The following is a 20000-nucleotide window of genomic DNA, read 5'->3' on the forward strand; positions in this document are numbered from 1 at the left end:
TAAAAGCAAATAATCCTGTCTACTGTAGCTTGCCACCTACCTTTCACCTCTAATGTAAACGTGTAAGTCTTGGCCTTAGGATTGAGACTGTTCCGGCCAGAGCATGTGTATTCTCCGGCATCCTCATATTGAACATTATTGATGGACAGCTCGTGGTGATCAACTACAAACCGTGAATCATCCCATTCACCTCCCACTCGTCTCCATGTAATTTCTGGCTCTGGCCTTCGAGAATTTAAAAAAAAAAGAGTTTGAATATGTGGGCCTTTGTCTCAAGACAGTATTATGTCAGAAGGAACAAGATGCAAATGAATGATTTTAAACTTGAAAACGACGACAAAGATTAGATTTTAGTTATTGTCACTTTTAAGTAACTATACTAACGAAAGAGTGAAAATGGAGAGGCTTCATATGGGAACGTATAAACGAAGCTTCTTCATTTTCACCCTTTTGTTAGTATTTTCACGATCACCAGCTTCAGGCAGCCCCGACCGTTTTCTACTAAGTAACTACACTGCCATACTCTGAAATAAATATGCATTAAAAAGTTTGGCCAGAAAACCCGTCCAAAAATTTGATCGATTAAAATGACCCTCATCTTAACAAAACCTCTCAAGTTGAGGAAGTGGGTGAGTTGACTTTTAAAAGAAAGAGATGATAATAGTCTTAACAGTGATAATTCAGTAATTAAAAGAAAAATAAAAGACAAAGTTTATTTAATAACTCTGTATGTCTTTGAAAATGAGACTCAAACAATATGAAGTTAATAATAACAAGAAATGAAGTGAGTAGGAAAGTGCCAGAAGATAATAGAGAATAAATGCGATGAGGGTTCGAACCTACGATCTTACTGGTGCGACAGCTCCTCCTGGCTGGGATAGGGTAGCTCTACAGTCAAAGCCATTCACCACTTTTACAAAAAGTGGCATCAAGCATCCTGTCTATCTTGAACTGCTCTCCCAACTTCTTGAGGTCATGGGTTCAACAAACAAACACTGCTTGATACCAATCTTTTTTTTTTTTTTGAGTGGCGGATGGCTTTGACTGTAGAGCTATCCTCTCCCAGCCAGGCGGGGTTGTCGTAAGTTGTGGGTTCGAGCCCCCATCGCCACAAAAAATTTTATTCTCTATTGTTTTATGGCACTTTCCAACTCACTTCTTGTTATTATCAACATTAGTACCTGGTCCACTCACTTTTCTGAATTAATATGAACTTAGTTTACAAAGCTGGTTAGAAAGCAATGAGATTAGAAAATGGTATGGACATGATTCACAACTTAAAATAAAAACTTACTGTCCAGAGAAGATACACTTGAACTTAGTATATCCACCTTCCAGCACTAAGTTCTTTTCATCTGAGCGCCACATCAGGTCCACACCCATGTCGGCAACATCCTCTGTAGGAAATGCAATATTATATCAATTTCATAAGGGGACAACTTTTCAAAGAGCTAAAACGGGACACCCTATCACAAAATACTGTCATGACCCAGAATAGCCGTGTGTTTGGACTATTGTATAATATAATCTAGAATTAGAGATTTTTCTGTTCCTTGTTTTAATTTGCTAGTCAAAAAGCATAATTTTGGGACATTTCCACACATATAAACAGTCCAATTTAAACATTTAAAAAATATTTTTTCTCAGATTGTCAAATTAGGATGGTCCCAATTTTATCAGAACTGTTGGCAGCTATGCAATTCCTTTAGAGAGAGAAATTAGAGAGCTGGAATTTAAAACCAGCTTCTACTGCTTAAAATACAGTAACAATTGCTTGCCATTCTTTGGAATGGTCAATCACAAGGTAAATTCAACCATGTTCATCTTAGACCTAGTTACCCAGTCACTGTTCTCAGAAAGTGTCAGAAAGAAAACTCTACAACTCTATGTGGACTTGAACCAGGTAAGCCTGCCAATGAGTCAAGTGTTCTGTTAAATGAAGAACTTTTTGCAAGCTCATTTGAAAATCATAAATCCCTCTCAGATACCTACTGTTGTGAAAATCTTGTGACAATTCAATAAATTGCTTCTTTCTGGTCCTAAAATGGTTTTGTCCTTTATCATATGTGAATATAAGTAAGCATTTCATTGGAAAAAAAAAAAAAAAGGTCATACAGTCTTAATTTATTCTTAATCTATTGAATCGTATCATATATTATATAGATCAATGTAAAATGTAGAGGTCTAAAAGGTTGCTGACTGGTCTATACCAGTTATGCTCTTGAAAACAATGGTTGCTGCTTTGCATTGTAACACGGCGTTCATTTAGTAGCCATTTATGCGCTGCTTATGAATTGAGACAATGCAAAACGATGGTTGCTGGATTTTCTTTCTGATGCCCCCCGCCCCAAAAAAATTTTTTTTTAATAAATAAATAAAGAGATTTTTTTTTTTAAATGATGTATTTGAACAGATCCTTTGGACGAAACTTACTTCCAGTGGTTATGATAACTTTGTCGTCTCCCTTCACAAAAGATCTGGCTTCATTGTTATTTGCAACGCACACGTATGATTTCCCATTTTGTTCATCTTCCTTGCGAAGGCTGGTGATGTACAAGTTGCCTGATGTTGGGTGGAAGAAGGAAAGTCAGCGTATGGACTCATGGAAACAATATCAAAGTGATTTTTAAAAATTGAGCTTTTATATAGCGCAATATCCACTAAACCTGCTCAAAGCGCTTTACAAAAGGGTCCCTGGCCAACGGCAACATTAAACATTTAACATGTAGGACGGGACATGACGCTGTTAGGCGATATTACAATTTTTTCGGACAGAGACAACGCTATTAACAGCCAGGTACTCATTTTACATCTGGGTGAGAGAATGTGAGTAGAGAGCCTTCTCCAAGGACTCAACTATGCGTCGAGCCAGGCTTGAACCCAGGACCTTCCGATCTGAAAGCGAGTGTCATACCACAAGACCACATAGCCGCACGATAGTGATAATAAGATCTTATTATAGAAAGGACGCACCAAATATTTCTGTGTCGTCAATCTGTAACATATTTATGTTTCTATTGTTTTTTTTTATGTTGACTGAAGAAGGGTTTTGAGCCATGTTTAGCATATTGTTCATTTTTGAAGCTGTTATTTTCATTTTAGTTTATTACTTTTTATGTGAAATATATAATCACTCTGGTAATTTATTGGCTAAACCAAATTCTGAAAATTGAATTTACAGTCCAATCATGAAAGAAATTCGATTTAACTATCAATGATCCGATTCAACATAAGGAGAAAAATTTTAGGTAAAAACACAGGAATATCACCACATTCAAGCTCTAGTGATATAAATGACTAGTAAGTAGTCCTTCGGAATCATTGGGCTATGGAGCCAGCGTTTATCCCAGTTTCTACAGCCTGAAACTGACAAAGGTAAAAAGAAAAGATAAAATTTCCTTTATTAATCCCAATGAGGAAATTTGTCTTTAGGATCTATTTCAAGGGAAGACTAGAATAGCCAGGCATCAGCCGCAGTGCAGCGTAGCAAACTGAGCGAAGGAAAGATAGCTTGCTCAAGGCCACATAATGCAGTGGTGATCTAACTCTATACCTTTCGAGTATGAAGCAAAGACCATACCGCTGAGCCAGGTTGCCTTTGGATAGGATGCTAGTTTATCGCAAAGTACTTTCCATCATATCTAATAAACCCAGCTAGACATTCAATGCTGGGTGGACAAGGGAGTCAGAAAAAAATCTCGACTGCACAAACAGACAGCCCCTATAATCTTACCATCGTAGTCCTTTGTGATCCGCCGACTTAAACTAACAGTTTTAAAACCCATTATTCCGCCTCCTGTATTTTTTTCTTTCTTACTGGAGCTCGACTTGCCAGTGGCGTCATCTAAGATCCAATCTACAATAGCCTTTGGTTCACTGGTTAGAATAGAAAGAAAGATAATATAAATGAAAATAGTCTTCTCGTATATTTTAAATAATATATAGATGGAACGAAATTGACGTCACTCAACTCTTTTGTTATTGTTTTTAGACAGTCATTTTAATGAATTATTTCAATCAGACCACAAACGTCCAAGGTTACACACAGTTTTGTGTGTTGGTCCATTACATCTGGCTGGCAGATGTTGTGAGTATTTCACTTAAACATATAGCATCTGTTATTCTTCTTCTTCTAGGTTCCATGCCTGGTCCAGGCTTCGGATACTGCATGAATTATCTCTCTCCATTCCTCCCTGTCTCTTGCTTTTTCAAACAGCTCTTGGATTGTTAGGTTGGTGAAGCCCTTCAGTCGGTCTATGAGTGTTTTTCTTTGTCTCCCCCGGGCGCGTTTACCAGGTATTTTTCCACAACTTGCCAGGTATTCATTCTTATCTTTCCTTACTATGTGTCCGAAAAAGGATAGTTGTCGATCCGCTATTAAGGGCATTAGTTTCCTTTGTTGGTATGTTTGTTTTAGCACTTCTTCGTTCGTTTTGTGAGCAGTATACGATATTCTCTGCATCCTTCTCAAACACCACATTTCAAAAGCTTCAATGTTCTTTTGTGTTTCTGCATTTGTAGTCCAGCTTTCGCATCCGTATAACAAGATTGGCCACACGTAGCACTTCAAGACTCGGAATCTAATCCCGAACGAACGACATCTGTTTGTTTTTCAAAATGTTTCCGAGGTCCATAAAGGCCTGTTTGGCTTGAGTTATTCTTGCTTGTATGTCTCGGTTACATCTTCCATCTGTTGTCACTATTGAACCCAGGTATTTAAAACTTTCTACATTGGTAAGTTGCTCGCCGTGAATCGTTATATTGCAGGTGTTGTTGTTTTCGGGGTTTTTCTGTATTACCATGCATTCCGTTTTGGTGATATTCACTTCCATTCCCTTGGCTTCACTATCTACTACCACTTTGTCAACAATCTTTTGAAGTTGGATTTCTGATGTTGCAACGAGTACCGGATTGTCTGCGTATCTTATATTATTTATGTTGTAACCTCCTACTTTTATTCCCTCCATATTAGTTATGCCCCTCATGATTGTTTCTTGGTATAGATTAAACAGATCTGGTGAGGCAACACACCCTTGACGGACTCCTTTCTTAATAGGAATGGAATTTCCTGTAGAGTTTCTGATTTTGATAGATGCCTGCTGGGTGTAGTATAATGTTTGCATGAGTCTGAGGTCTTTCTCATCAGCGCCAATGGAGTGCAGTTGTTTTAGTATTTCTTCGTGGCGTACTCTATCAAAAGCTTTTTTGTAGTCGACAAAACAGAGGTATAGTGGGGTCTGAACCTGTATAGCTCTTTCACTTAAAACACGGAGGAGGTATATTGCGTTCCTTGTCCCTCTGTCAGGTTGGAATCCATATTGTTCTTCTGCGATTTCAGGGTTAATCTTATTCCTTAGCCTGTTGATAATTATACGCAACAGTATTTTGTTGATGTGGCTTATTAAACTTATAGTTCTAAAATTTTCGCATCTGACTGCACCTGCTTTCTTTGGTATTGCTATCTGTTATTACCTCAGAATAAATTAGATGGAAAACATGGAGTCAGAGTTTATCCCAGTTTCTTTTGCATGAAATGGACAACGCAATTGCTTGGTAACCTTTGGATATGACGCTAGTCTATCCCAAAGTACTTTCCACAAGATCTAACAGAACCAGCTACTCATTCACTGTCAGAAAAAAATCTCGACTGCATCTTGTCCCTTTGCATGTGAAGCGAGTGCTCTATTAACAGAATTATCAGGGACACTCCCTCCCCCCCCCCCCTCTCAAATTAAGAAAACTGAGATTAAATTCAAAGTAATCATACGTGGGGCAGGTACGTCTTTTGAAACTTAAGAAGTAAATCTCATTCTCCTCAATGAATCAATGAAGTTATTCATTTAAACTTTCATTTTATAAGTGTACATAAAGTAAAGCATAAGATTAAATTTAATCCTACAGTTATGGTCAAAGAGAGATAATTGAAATATGATCTCTTACTACAACATGGCTAACGTAGTTTAAGTTGTCCTCGACCTTTGGTCATGTGCTAAACCCACGGACTTTGGTTGAGTTGGATTTTCAGCTCAGTCCCTGATTTAGTGTGAAAGCGAGAGGTTGTGTGAGAATGGAGAAGACCAGTTGTTCGATGTAGTTTGAAAATATATCTATGGGTTTAAGTGTTTGTAAGTATGCCCATCCAGGTATGGTATGTATCGTTCCGTAATAAATGTGTTTTAACAAATTTGTCTTATTACTTATATTTAATTCAATGGCATGTTCGTCATATCAACCTCTCATATATTCCGCGGTGAATCTTTACGAAAGTTGTCCTATCTAGCCGACTCACTTTGTCATTCTATATCTTTCTCTACTTCTCTCCATCTTAGCTCATCATAATCTTATGATGTGAGCCCGGAGATTTCTATTTGTGGGTCCTTCTATATTATGTAATGGGCTGCATTTGTCTGCTGCCTTAGGACAAAGCGGTGTCCTTGAACCCTATGTGAAACTACCCGCAACACCTCATCATCATTATCATCATCATATTATCATCATCATGATTGTTATTACCTATGGGGTGGATTACACGTGAGAATAGCACTACTTCCAAGGACACCCTTGATAACCGTGGGCTTGCCCGACGGTGGGAAAGGATCGAGGTAGGCATGGAGCAACAGCGTTACAGTGGACATGGCCGTCCCACAGTTGTTGACCACCTGAAACATCAAGCATCGAATTTAAAAAAAAATTGTTTAGAAAATGTTGGTTTCACTAATAACGAAAAAAATAAATATATTATAGGTATAAAGATATGTCACTAACAATATCATAAGGAAATGAATGAAAATAGAAATTGGTCAACAGATTTATTGATGTGTGTGTGTCTGTGTATGTGTGTATGTATGTATGTAAATAAAACTAACCGACATCATTATGCTCCAAACTATGTTTATTGAGCTCTGTTTATCATGCTTCTAGACCTGCATTCTCTCATTAACTGATTTATTAATTGATCGGTTTATTGACTGATTGATAGGCAGATTGATTGATTGATTGATTGACTGATTGATTGTTTGACTGATTAAATGATCAATCGATTGACTGACTGATTGATAGATTGATTGGTTGGTTGGTTGGTTGTTTGGTTAATTAAATGATTGATTGGTTGGTTGGTTGGTTGGTTGGTTGGTTGTTTGGTTAATTAAATGATTGATTGGTTGGTTGGTTGGTTGGTTGTTTGGTTAATTAAACGATTGATTGGTTGGTTGGTTGGTTGGTTAATTAAATGATTGATTGGTTGGTTGGTTGGTTGGTTGGTTGGTTGGTTAATTAAATGATTGATTGGTTGGTTGGTTGGTTGGTTGGTTGGTTGGTTAATTAAATGATTGATTGGTTGGTTGGTTGGTTGGTTGGTTGTTTGGTTGGTTGGTTGGTTGTTTGGTTAATTAAATGATTGATTGGTTGGTTGGTTGGTTGGTTGGTTGTTTGGTTAATTAAATGATTGATTGGTTGGTTGGTTGGTTGGTTAATTAAACGATTGATTGGTTGGTTGGTTGGTTGGTTGGTTGGTTGGTTGTTTGGTTAATTAAATGATTGATTGGTTGGTTGGTTGGTTGGTTGGTTGGTTAATTAAACGATTGATTGGTTGGTTGGATGCATTTTGTATTTTCGTGATTATAAAATAGATTGTATTCCTTACCACACACTGGTATCGTCCCTCATCTTCGGGCACGGCATTGAATATGATTAGGCTACCAGCACCCGTCGCAGTGGTCATCCGTGACTTGGAGCTTTCACTGGACAAATCAATGGTCTCACCGTCCTTCAGCCACTGGTACCTGTCAATTATATTTTTAAAATTGATAACATTGATTTGTTTGTGTTTTTTTTTTTTTTCTTTACAATTTCTCTTTTAAAAAATTAAAAAATCAGAAGATGATTCGGCTAAGGTTAGCCCTACCTCCGAGACACAAATGCGTCCTGAAGAGTTTTGATTAACTTTGAAGCTGTAGTTTTAAAAACCATTTTTAAACAAATTCTCTATTTCAAATGGTCATAACTCAGCCGAATTACGGGATTGTTTCATGTCCACTCTTTTCCATCATACAAATAACTCAATTTCAATCAAAGTAAAAGGGGTACCCGTGGACCATATTCTCCACCGAAATGGCAATTCTGACTCGAGTCTGAATAGTTTCCCATGGCTATTCGGACTCAAAACTCCAAAGTGCATGCCATGAGTATCATGAACTTGAATGTGCATGCGCAAGAACAGAAGGGAGACAGTACGGGCTGTGGAAGAGTTCAGAAGAAATTTTTTTATCCGTATCAGACTGACACAACTGATACCCTTACTTCGTTCTGTCGAAGGATTGTTGCTTGTCTAACACTAACAGAAAATTATCATTTTGTCCTGATTTTATTTGGACATTGTGTAAAGTTGTTATAGAAAAGCTTTTCATTTAGACCTCAGTTACTAATTTTACCTGGACGTCCAATTGATCAATGATTTTATCTTTCTCGTCAAATAAAGCAGGTTTATACTGCTTGTTGATAGTTAATATAACATTATTATTTCTATTTGCATCAATTGGATGTAATTGTCAATAACTAAAATAAATTCTAAATTTTACTGCAAGGGGGGGGGGGGGGGGGGGGGGGAGGAGGCTATTCAGATTCTGGTCCAAAGAACTTATTGATTGCACACGTGCATTGTAGACTATTCAGACTCGAATCCGAATAGCCGCAGCCATTCTCCACAGTGCCTTACATAATATTACTACTACAAACTGCAGTTGCTAACACCTGTTACTGCGGAACTGCTGACAGTTTCACTAGAACAACAACTGCTGCTGCTGCTGCTGCTACTGCTACTATTGCTACTACTACTACTACTACGACTACTACGACGACGACGACGACAATGACTACTACTACTACTACTGCTGCTGCTGCTACAACTACTACTACTACTACTACTGCTACTACTACGACTACGACGATGACGACTACTACTACTACTATTACTTCTGCTGCTACTGCTACTACTACTACTACTACTACTACAACAACTACTACAACTACTATTACTTATGCTGCTACTGCTACTACCACTACTACTACTACTACTACTGCTGCTACTGCTGCTGCTGCTGCTACTACTACTACTACTACTACTACTACTTCTACTAACTACTACAACTACTACAACTACTACTACTACTTCTGCTACTACTTCTGCTACTACCACTACTACTACTACCACTACTACTACTACTACTACTACCGACACTTCTACTAACTACTACTACTACTACTACTACTACTACTACTACTACTACCCTCTCCTCCTACTACATACTCCTCTCCTCCTACTACTACTACTACTACTACTACTACCTACTACTACTACTACTACTACTACTACTCTACTACTACTACTACTACTATACTACTACTACTACTACTATCTCTCTGTTCTACTACTACTATACTTACTGCTACTACTACTACTACTACTACTACTACTACTACTACTACTACTACTACTTACGAGAGTTTTCCATCTCCATTGGCGATGCAAGCGATGTCTACCTCGGTTTCTTTTATAAAGTTTCTAGTCTGTTCATCCTCCCTTAGTATGCTGGGTGGCTTACAGTCTGGAAAAAAAAGAAAGAAAATCATCACGGTGGTTAGTTTGCTATTCGTAGAGAGTCAAATGATCGATGGCTGTGGTGGTAAAACGACGATGACGGCAACGACGACGACGACGAAGATGATGATGATGATGATGATGATGATGATGATGATGATGATGATGATGATGATGAAGATGAAGACGACGACGATGGTGATATAGAAACAAAAACGTTAATGGATGCATTGATGGAGATGGCGGTCGCAAAGAAACATTATTGCCCTTGAAATTAGCTGCTCCCGGAGCGTTCCTTGTACATAATATTCTTTTTTTTTTTAATGGTGTGGTCCTAGAGAGTTCAGTTGGTAGAGGGACCGGTATCGATTCCAGGTGTAGTCCAGATTTTTTTTGTTTGGCTAAGAAACTCACAACATTGCCATCCTGAAATATAACGGACCAACACACAAAACTCTGTGTAATCTTAGACGTTTATAGTCTGGTTAATACAGTTAAGTGAGAATTACTCATAAAAGTGGATGGAAGAAAAAAAGAAACGATCTTCATTTGGCCCATACATTTTTGCCGTTTTCACTAAGGGGTAAGGTATACAATGTACTTTTCTATGGCTGGTATTGCATTTCGAGATTCTGAGAGATAAAGACAGAATCAGATTGGAGAAGCTATTGGGAAGGGAGGCGGGGTGGGGTGAGACAAGAGATAAAGAGAGAACAAACTGACACACACACACAGAGAGAGAGAGAGAGAGAGAGAGAGAGAGAGAGAGAGAGAGAGAGAGAGAGAGAGAGAGAGAGAGAGAGAGAGAGAGAGAAATAAACATCTGCAAAAGCAGTGCATCATTTTGTTCAATGATTTTGTTGTTATTGTTGGGGTTTTTTTGGGGGTTTTTTTTGTTTGTTTATTTTGGGGGGGGGGGGGGGGGGTTGATTTTGTTGTTTTATTCCCTTTTCTTTTCTTTCTTTCTTTCTTTTTTTTTCGTTTTGTTTGTTGGTTTGTTTTGTTTACTTTTCTTCTGTTTGTTTGCCTTAGCTTTCAATACACGAAAGATTTCATTTTATGCTTTCATGATCTACTTCTAAAATATCGTTAGGTCTTAAATCCAGCATCCCACACCCCCACCGGCAAACACGACTTTGCCATCCAAAACTTGGTACACAAAGAGGACGACAAAAGGAGAATAATGAAGCATGTGATTGAACAATCTTATCTTTTTCAAGCAAATTCCTACCTTATCTTATCAAACCCAATATTGGCTATATATAGAATGTTTAATAGCCGGGTGAAAGGCCAGGGGAATACCAAACAGAACGCCGTGCGAGCAATGAAAATGTACGTATTGGATAGTGTGCGCTTGGCTAAGAAACTCACAACATTGCCATCCGGAGGTATAACCGTCCAACACACAAAACTATGTGCAACCATGAACTTTTATAGTCAGGTTAATACAGTTTAGTGAGAATTACTCATAAACGTGGACGGCAAAAAAAAATATTTAAAAATAACAAAGACCCGAGTGACGTCAACTTCGTTCAATCTATAGAAGGCATGAGGATGACGTCACTCGATTATTTGCAAACGTTTTTAATGCCAAGTAAACAAAGGGATATTGTTGACTCTTGTGTGATCTACTGACGAAATGAGAGTTGAATTGAAAATATGGGGAAAAAAGGTACATATGCAATGACGTGGATTATGAGGGGAGGAAGGACCTCATTGTGATTAATTTACAGGGGCTGATTACTTGGACTGGCAACATGCACTATCGATAGATAAACCAAGAAAACCCATTTGAAGAACAGTGTGGGGTGGAGATAACGGAAGTCTGCCACCCGACCCAAAACTTCCGTACTTAGAAGAAAAAAAAGCCCAAAAAAAACACGAATTTAAAATGAGATGGCCAGTAAACTCGTCTTTCAAATACCGGTCGATTAAAATGACTCGAAAGTCCCAGGTTTGAGAGTGTTTTGGTAAGATGAGGGTCGTTTTAATCGATATTTGAAGGACGAATTTTTTGGCAAAAATTTAAAATAAGTGTGTGTTGGTGGGGGGGGGGGGGGGGGGGGGTTCAGGGCACGGCAGAATAGTGATCTCAGAGGAAAGAAATTGCGGGGGTTTGTAACCGGATACCACAAGAATAAAACGGAAGTAATTTTAATCGGGGTTTTTATTATTCCCAGAATCGGGGTCTTTATTATTCCCAGAGGGGTGTGGGCATGTTATAATTACACCAGGCGTTATAATCTGTCAACAACACCCACGTGCTCTTATTCTAAGGTCATAGGGTTTGCACGAAAATAAAACATGGATAAAAACGAAGGTACCTACAAGCTACAGGCTGGTAACTTCATCATCCTCATCATCATCATCATCATCATCATCATCATCATCATCATCATCACTGTCGTCGTCGTCGTCGTCGTCGTCATTGTCAGCGTTATCATTGTCATCAGCGTCTTCAGTATCACGATTAAATTCTAATCGGAAATCACTGATGACATCTGATACGTTTAATTGATGCGAATTTTAAACCTGAGAAGTGGAAAATGCAAGGAACAACCCTTTTTTCCTTTTCAATTGACCCGAAGATTTAACATTATCGATTGATTGTGATGACTCTCTACCTGTCACCAAGTCTTAACCAATTAATTGCCGTACTCTGGAAATTTTTTTTTTTTTTTTTTTTTTGTTTGTTGCTTTAGGTCTCTTCCAACACAATTGAGGTTATATGAGAGACCGCTGAAACAAAAAAAAACAAGCAATCTAACAAAAATAGTACAAATGTAAATCAAATCATAACCTAAAGATGTCATAAGCTAAATTATAAATAACCAAGAACAAACAGGCAGAGGATTTACAGGAAAAAAAATATCCCCTGTCAAAATACAATCACAAACCAAAGAAGCAGGATAGGCTAGTAAAGAGAAGAAGAAACGACATCACTATCGGATCGTACACCCATGCGAACATCATAGGTATATGATTCAAGGGTGATGCTCCCATCCAACCACCCTACTCTGGAAAAACTCGCATTTTAAAAATTGACCAGAAAATTATTTGTCCTTCAAATTATATCGATCTATTGAAATAACCCTCATCTTGACAAAAACGCTCAAACCTGCTCAAACCTCAAACCTGGGACCCATAATAATAATGATGAGAGTCAAAATAAAAATCGATTCCCGCCTATAAAAGGTTGGGAAATAATGGAGCTCAATCAAATTGACGGCAGAGATAAATTATGTATTAAACCATCAGTCACTGACCGACCGACCCGTCCCTTTGTCCAGTCATTGGGGTGAGGGGGGGGGGGGAGTAATAATAACGCAATAGGATAATGGTAGCATTATATTCCGTCAAATCTACTGATAAATTATGGATGGTAATGGATTTGTACTCGGTCGTCAACTATGAAGCTTTACTATCATATTCCCACTACTGGACACGATATAAATCTTGTCTTAAAAAAAATTGAACTTTTATATTTTACAATATCAACTAAACGAGCTCAAAGTGCTTTACAAATCAAACAGCAACGCTTAACACGTAGGACGAGGCATGATGCCTGTAAGGCGATATTACGATTTCTTTTTAGACAGACAACACTGTTACCAGTCAGGCTGTGTATTCATTTTACATCTGAATACGATGAGAGAACAATATGGGTAAAGTCTTTTCCAAGGAATCAACATTACACCGCTAAGATGGGACTCGAACCAGAGCCTCAGCGGTCCATAGACGAGTGCCATACCACTAGACTGTAAGTCGTATAAAGTCTTGCAGATTACGCGAATTCACTGAAAGAAGCAAGCATGATGATATAGGTTTTCTTGGTCAACTAACTCGATATAGATGGAAATGCCTTGGAATAGTTAGGAATCTTGCGAGAATACACACACACACACACTCACACACACACACGTACACACACACGTACACACACACACACACACACGCACAACTGATAAATACACACACACGCGTCTGCCGCCATACGGATCCTTGCCACCACTCCTAGAAATAACCAATCCAATTAGGTATTTAATTGTGCAATACGATAGCCTGGGTATAAAACACACTCCTCATTAAAGGATAACAGAGAATGTGCATAGTTACCGAAATGCGTGCTGGGGAATTTAATTCAAGATTCCGAAAGAAAGCTATTGTTGTTTTGTTGTTGATGTTTGCGTTTGATTGTTTGTTTGTTTGATTTGTTGGGGTTTTTTTTTGTTGTTTTGTTTTTGTATTTTTTTTTTTGGGGGGGGGGTGATATGTCCTTTCTCTTAGCATCTTAAGGTGTGGTCATAAAAGCATCAACTCTGTATATGAACGAGCAAGGTGCAAACGTAAAACTTTTTGTTAGTTATCCATTTATTTATGATAACATTATTGTTCTTGTTGTTGTAGTTGTTGGTGGTGGTGATGTTGTTGCTGTTGTTGTTGAGATAGCGGTGGTTGTTGTTCGTTTATTGTTCGTTGCTTAGTCTGTTTTGAGACCTTATTCTTGCTATCCCAGAAATGCGTTTTACATTTTGAATATTAACTATATGACAGTAAAAAAGAAAACAGAGGAGCAGTAACAGGAACTCATTCAGAGATAGGTAACAATATGAAAAGGTGTGCAAGTTTGAGTGTCAAACAAAATTACTGAATACCACTATCAACCATTTTAACTGCGGTACTCTTGAAAAAAATATGTATTTAAAAATTTGGCCAGAAAACTCGTCCTTCAAATATCGATCGATTTAAATGACACTTATCTTGGCTAAAACTCTCAAACCTGGGAGTTCCCGAAGTCCCTGATTTGAGAGCTTTATCCAATATGATGGTCATTGAAATTGATTGATATTAGAAGAACGAAATTTTTGGCCAATTTTTAAAAATACTTTTCTTTCCAGAATACGGAAATAAACTGGTTAAATACGCCTTCATCGGCTCGGTCCTTCTTACTGCCAGCCAGACATGTTACCAGGTAACATCTGGAGGTGTAATGGTTTTCGGAAATAAACTGGAATGCGTTGGTGGGGGTGGGGGGGGGGGGATTCTCGCTCTGCTATGACATGAACGGTGGGGGACCGGAGTCCCGATAGCTTATTCGGTAGAGCACTCGCCTCACATACATAGGGATCGAATCCGTGTGAAGTAGACACTTTTTTTTCGCCCCCCCCCCCCTCCCACACACACACACACACACACACACACACACACACACACACACTGTCCACCCAACAGTGATTGGGGAGCTGGGTCTGTTAGACCTGGCGGAAAGCAGTTTGCGATAGACTAGCGTCCTGTCCAAAGGGTAGTAAGCAATTGCTATTGTCCGTTTCACATAAATAGAAACCGCGACAAACCCCGTCTCAAAGGGCTCTGATGAACTATGACATAAACATCGTTTTCAAAAGGATATGTGATCAATCACTTCAAAACGGTATTCTGTCGGGGGTGAGAGTCTCGTGCTTGGAATTTAATTTAAAGCTTAATTTATAAATCATGACAGAATAGGATAGATGAGAGTCGTGGTTTTTTTATTCTTGTACGTCAAAAAAACGTAAACCTCGTAATTTTATCCATAATCTTGCCCATAAATTCTTTTTCTTTTTTTTTTTTATTTGGGGGGAGAGAGAGAGAGAGAGAGAGAGAGAGAGAGAGAGAGAGAGAGAGAGAGTAATATCAAAGTGACAAATTACGTAGCAGGTACTGGTGTAAGCTGATGATCTGAAGAAGTGTGTATGAAATAGTACACCAAACAAAATAAGAAAGAAAGAAAATATCACACCAAAAAAAAATATATATAAATTAAAAAAATAAACATTCCCAAAAATCTGTCTTCATCCAGACTGGTTTTTTGTGAAATTTTTAATTATTTTTTTTCCCCCTGTATCTACCTTTCTTGCTTTGTCTGGCATTGTTTCATACACACTTTTTCAGATCTTTAAATTCAATTTTTCTCATCCAGACTACTATATATTATTTCCGACATAATATTTGATTGACACGAGTGGTAATATATCACATAGATCGGTGGTGGGAAAACATCGATAGGCTTCATCAGTCGTGACGTCACTTCCCTCGTAATGACGCATAGTAATTTAGTAACTGGTTCGAAACTATCGGAACAATGGCGAACGCCCTTATGAAAGACTTCTCCGACGAGCATAAAAATGTATCCAAAGGAGAAAAACATTATAAATCTGATCATGTTTTTATACATTCTGATCACATGACATTTGAAAAAGTTCTAGCCAGCATGAAGAATAAAAGTGCCTATTTTCTTTGTTTAGAACCGAGCTACTCGTTGCTGGGCGGACGTGACATCAGACTACTGAATCTAATTGAAATAGAATCCTTTCAAGAGATGTCTATTCTAGGAATAAACCAGATTTATTTGTCATCAGCTGACATACCATTGATACATTAGACGGGTCTCTCCAACAAAGACCAGTACACAAAGAGCATAGTCAAACGATGCGTATTATTACCATCATCGCCGTGAAATGAATCTCCCAACGACATCGTCGTCCGCATCAGATTATTTATTATCTTCATTAATTCATTTTTTTTTTTTTTGTTTGTTGCTTTAGGTCTCTTCCAACACAATTGAGGTTATATGAGAGACCGCTGAAACAAAAAAACAAGCAATCTAACAAAAATAGTACAAATGTCAATCAAAATCATAACCTAAAGATATCATAAGCTAAATTATAAATAACCAAGAACAAACAGGCAGAGGATTTACAGGAAAAAAAATATCCCCTGTCAAAAATACAATCACAAACCAAAGAAGCAGGATAGGCTAGTAAAGAGAAGAAGAAACGACATCACTATCGGATCGTACACCCATGCGAACATCATAGGTATATGATTCAAGGGTGATGCTCCCATCCAACCACCCGCTAATTCATTTATCATTAGTCTATCAAAAATTAATACATTATAAATAAATGACGGTATACAAAACGGAGTGAGCATTTATAGTCACCGATTAAGGGCAATAGCCTAACCTGGGGAGAATAAGAAAGCAGTGATAAAGGGTGGGAGAATAAGAAAACTAACAGACATATATGTGTGTATATATATATATATATATATATATATATATATATATATATATATATATATATATATATATATACATATATATATATATAAAAGGGTAGATAGATAGATATAGATAGATAGATAGATAGATAGACAGGCAGACGAGACAGATAGATAGACAGATAGATAGATAGATAGATAGATAGATAGATAGATAGATAGATAGATAGATAGATAGATAGATAGATAGATAGATAGATAGATAGATAGATAGATAGATAGATAGATAGATAGATAGATAGATAGATAGATAGATAGATAGATAGATAGATAGATAGATAGATAGATAGATAGATAGATAGATAGATAGATAGATAGATAGATAGATAGATAGATAGATAGATAGATAGATAGATAGATAGATGGATGGATGGATGGATAGATAGATAGATAGATAGATAAATATGTCAGTAGGTAGGTAGTTAGGTAGGTTGATAAACAGATAAACATTCAGATAAATAGATCGATAGATTATCTATCTGAACATCAATAAACAACTAGTTCGTGGGACCTATTCACTGCACCAACGATGATTAAAACTGTGTTCCTCGGTAGTCGTAACAGAAAATAGAGATCCTTATCTGAATCTGTGGTAGTCTCAAGTGACGCGAACTGTAGCCTTCGATAATTTGGCACTTCCCTAAATTTACGTTACAATAACAGGGCGATGATCTCAGAAAGAAAGCAAGAAGTGAGTAGTTTTTAATGGTACTCTGAAACACAATTTATCCATTTCGTTGCTCTACTGAAAAGATAGTTCGAAGTTGAACGTCACTAAGGTCTTTGTTTTTTTTTTTGTTTGTTTTTTTTTATTTTTTTTTTTTGTGTGTTTTTTTTTGCCATCCCCGTTTATGAGTAATTCTCAATAAACTGTAATAACCTGACTACAAACGATCATGGTTACACAAATGTGTGTGTGTTGGTCCGTTAAACTTTCGGATTGCAATGTTGTGAGCTCCTTAGCCAATTGTATAGATAGAATGCGCTTGGCCAAGGAGTTCACAACATTGCCATCCGGAAGTATAACGGACCAACACACAAACTCTGTGTAACCATGAACTTTTATAGTCTGGTTAATACAGTTTAGTGAGAACAACTCACAAACGCGGATGGCAAAAACAATAACAAAGGCCTGAGTGACGTCATCTGCATAATATCTATAGATAGAATGCGCTTGGCCAAGGAGTTCACAACAGTGCCATCCGGAAGTATAACGGACCAACACACAAACTGTGTAACCATGAACTTTTATAGTCTGGTTAATACAGTTTAGTGAGAACAACTCACAAACGCGGATGGCAAAAACAACAACAAAGGCCTGAGTGACGTCATCTGCATACTATCTATACTATCTATAGATAGTATTGCGCTTGGCTAAGAAGCTCATAACATTGCCATCCGGAAGTATAACGGACCAACACACAAAACTGTGTGTAACCATGAACTTTTATAGTCTGGTTCATAGAGTTTAGTGAGAAGTACTCATAAACGTGGATGGCAAAAACAATAACAAAGACTTGATTGACGTCATCTTCGTTCTATCTATACAACTCACATTAATTTTACTTTCTTTTGGTCGTCGCAGTCCTTTATTATGACGTTATTTTTTAAAAAATTGTTTTGGCCAGTATCGGGCTTTGAACTTATGAAGGACATCCGAGGGTTCCTTGACATTTTGGGCTGATCCCTCTCATCCTTGCGAACCTGTGTTATATTCTTGTGACAATAGATGTGTAACAGAATCAATCGTTCGCGCAGTGAATGCATGGAGCCAATCAATGGCGTGAGTAATACACATTAAGGGGTGATTACGGACGGCGCGCCTTCCTTTCAAAGGAGTTTTAATTGACATCACAACGATAGAGGAGGGCTCGCAATTATCACGGTAATGAAATAATCGAAGATAGTAATAGTATTAGCATCACATCCAACGTCCACTTCATGCCATTCACTGATCCGAATGGTCTGGTCACACCAAGCAGATGGCATGTCGCCGTTGACCATTGGAAGGGAGTTCTTCCTAATACTGGCCACATGGTGAATGACTATGATAAGGGATGGAAGATCGCAGGGCGGCATCAAGTTCAAAAGACAGAATTTATGGCCAGCTGAAGCCTCACAGGGGGTCCCGTAAGCTCAGTTGGTAGAGCACTCGATTCACAAGAAAAGGGACCTAGATCGATCCCGGGTGCAGTCGAGATTTTTTTTCCTGCCCCCCCCCCCCCCTCACCTTGTCCACCCAGCAGTGATTTGGTAGCTGGGTCTGATAGATCTGGTGTAAAGTACTTTGCGATAGCCTAGCGTCATATCCAAATGGTAGCGAGCAATTGCTATTGCCCGTTTCACGCTGTAGAAACCGATTAAACTCCGGCTCCATGGGCCTATGGCTCTGAAGGACTTACAAGCCTCAGAGTGAAAGTAACATTAGATTTCATTGTCATTAACTTCATGCACCTCTGAATAATTGTGGGATTGTTTGTTTTTGTGTGTGTGTGTGTGTGTGTGTGTGTGTTTGTTTGTTTGTTTGCAACACATTCAGGTCATATCAGCGCCAGTAAAAGGGAGGGAAAATGGGATAGTAAAAAATTATAGTATGATAATTAAAGCATCCAAGAAAAAGTAAGACAAAGGGGATCTGGTTCAAATGGGGAACATATGTAGATTCCAAGAGCATACCATCAAGGTACCATATATCGATGGTCTCCCCTTTGTCAACAAAATATTTGTCTTTGACTTAATACCCAGTAGTGCTCAGTCGTCTTTTCAACTGATTTACCTAAACGTACATCAACCAAACTGAGTATCCTATAATACTTTGGTAGCGACGTAGGCCTACACTTATTTGTACACGTCAGTTGGTATAATATAATATTTGTCATATACAAAAATATAAAGAAATGAAAAGTATATTAATATAACAGTAAATAAATACATAAATAAATAAATAAATAAATAAATAAATAAATAAATACATAAATAAATAAATACATAAATAATTAAATAAATAAATAAACAAATAAGTCAATAAATAACTAAATAAATAAGTCAATAAATAAATAAATAAATAAATAAATAAATAAATAAATAAATAAATAAATAAATAAATTGACGTGCCATTAGGTACTCGACTTGAATTTTATTAGGAAGTATAGGATCTACTGACGGGAGGGATTTAACAAGTACTCCCGATAAATCACTATCCGGCAGATGTCACGGACAGACTTTTAGAGATGGAAGTACCCTGAAAAATGTCAGATTAACAAATGATTTATTTGAATTTGTCGAAAAGGAAAGGTCATTTCCC

The 20000-nt window shown here is 37.7% G+C and overlaps 1 protein-coding gene across 1 annotated transcript in view; it reads right to left on the bottom strand.

Annotated features, from left to right (window-relative positions):
- The window catches only part of LOC144975823 (neuroglian-like), a 171556-nt gene that overhangs the window by 41673 nt on the left and 109883 nt on the right, over positions 1 to 20000 (bottom strand). Inside the window, exons 5-11 of the mRNA XM_078920014.1 lie at positions 9497 to 9602; positions 7643 to 7781; positions 6514 to 6659; positions 3734 to 3876; positions 2434 to 2562; positions 1295 to 1397; positions 41 to 225 (exon numbers count right to left, since the gene is read on the bottom strand). Coding sequence (XP_078776140.1) covers positions 41 to 225; positions 1295 to 1397; positions 2434 to 2562; positions 3734 to 3876; positions 6514 to 6659; positions 7643 to 7781; positions 9497 to 9602 — 951 coding nt within the window. The remainder of the gene's footprint in view (positions 1 to 40; positions 226 to 1294; positions 1398 to 2433; positions 2563 to 3733; positions 3877 to 6513; positions 6660 to 7642; positions 7782 to 9496; positions 9603 to 20000) is intronic.

This window comes from Berghia stephanieae, chromosome 6 (assembly GCF_034508935.2).
Source record: "Berghia stephanieae isolate SIO BIC M18660-M18661 chromosome 6, UCSD_Bste_1.3, whole genome shotgun sequence".
NCBI lineage: Eukaryota > Metazoa > Mollusca > Gastropoda > Nudibranchia > Aeolidiidae > Berghia > Berghia stephanieae.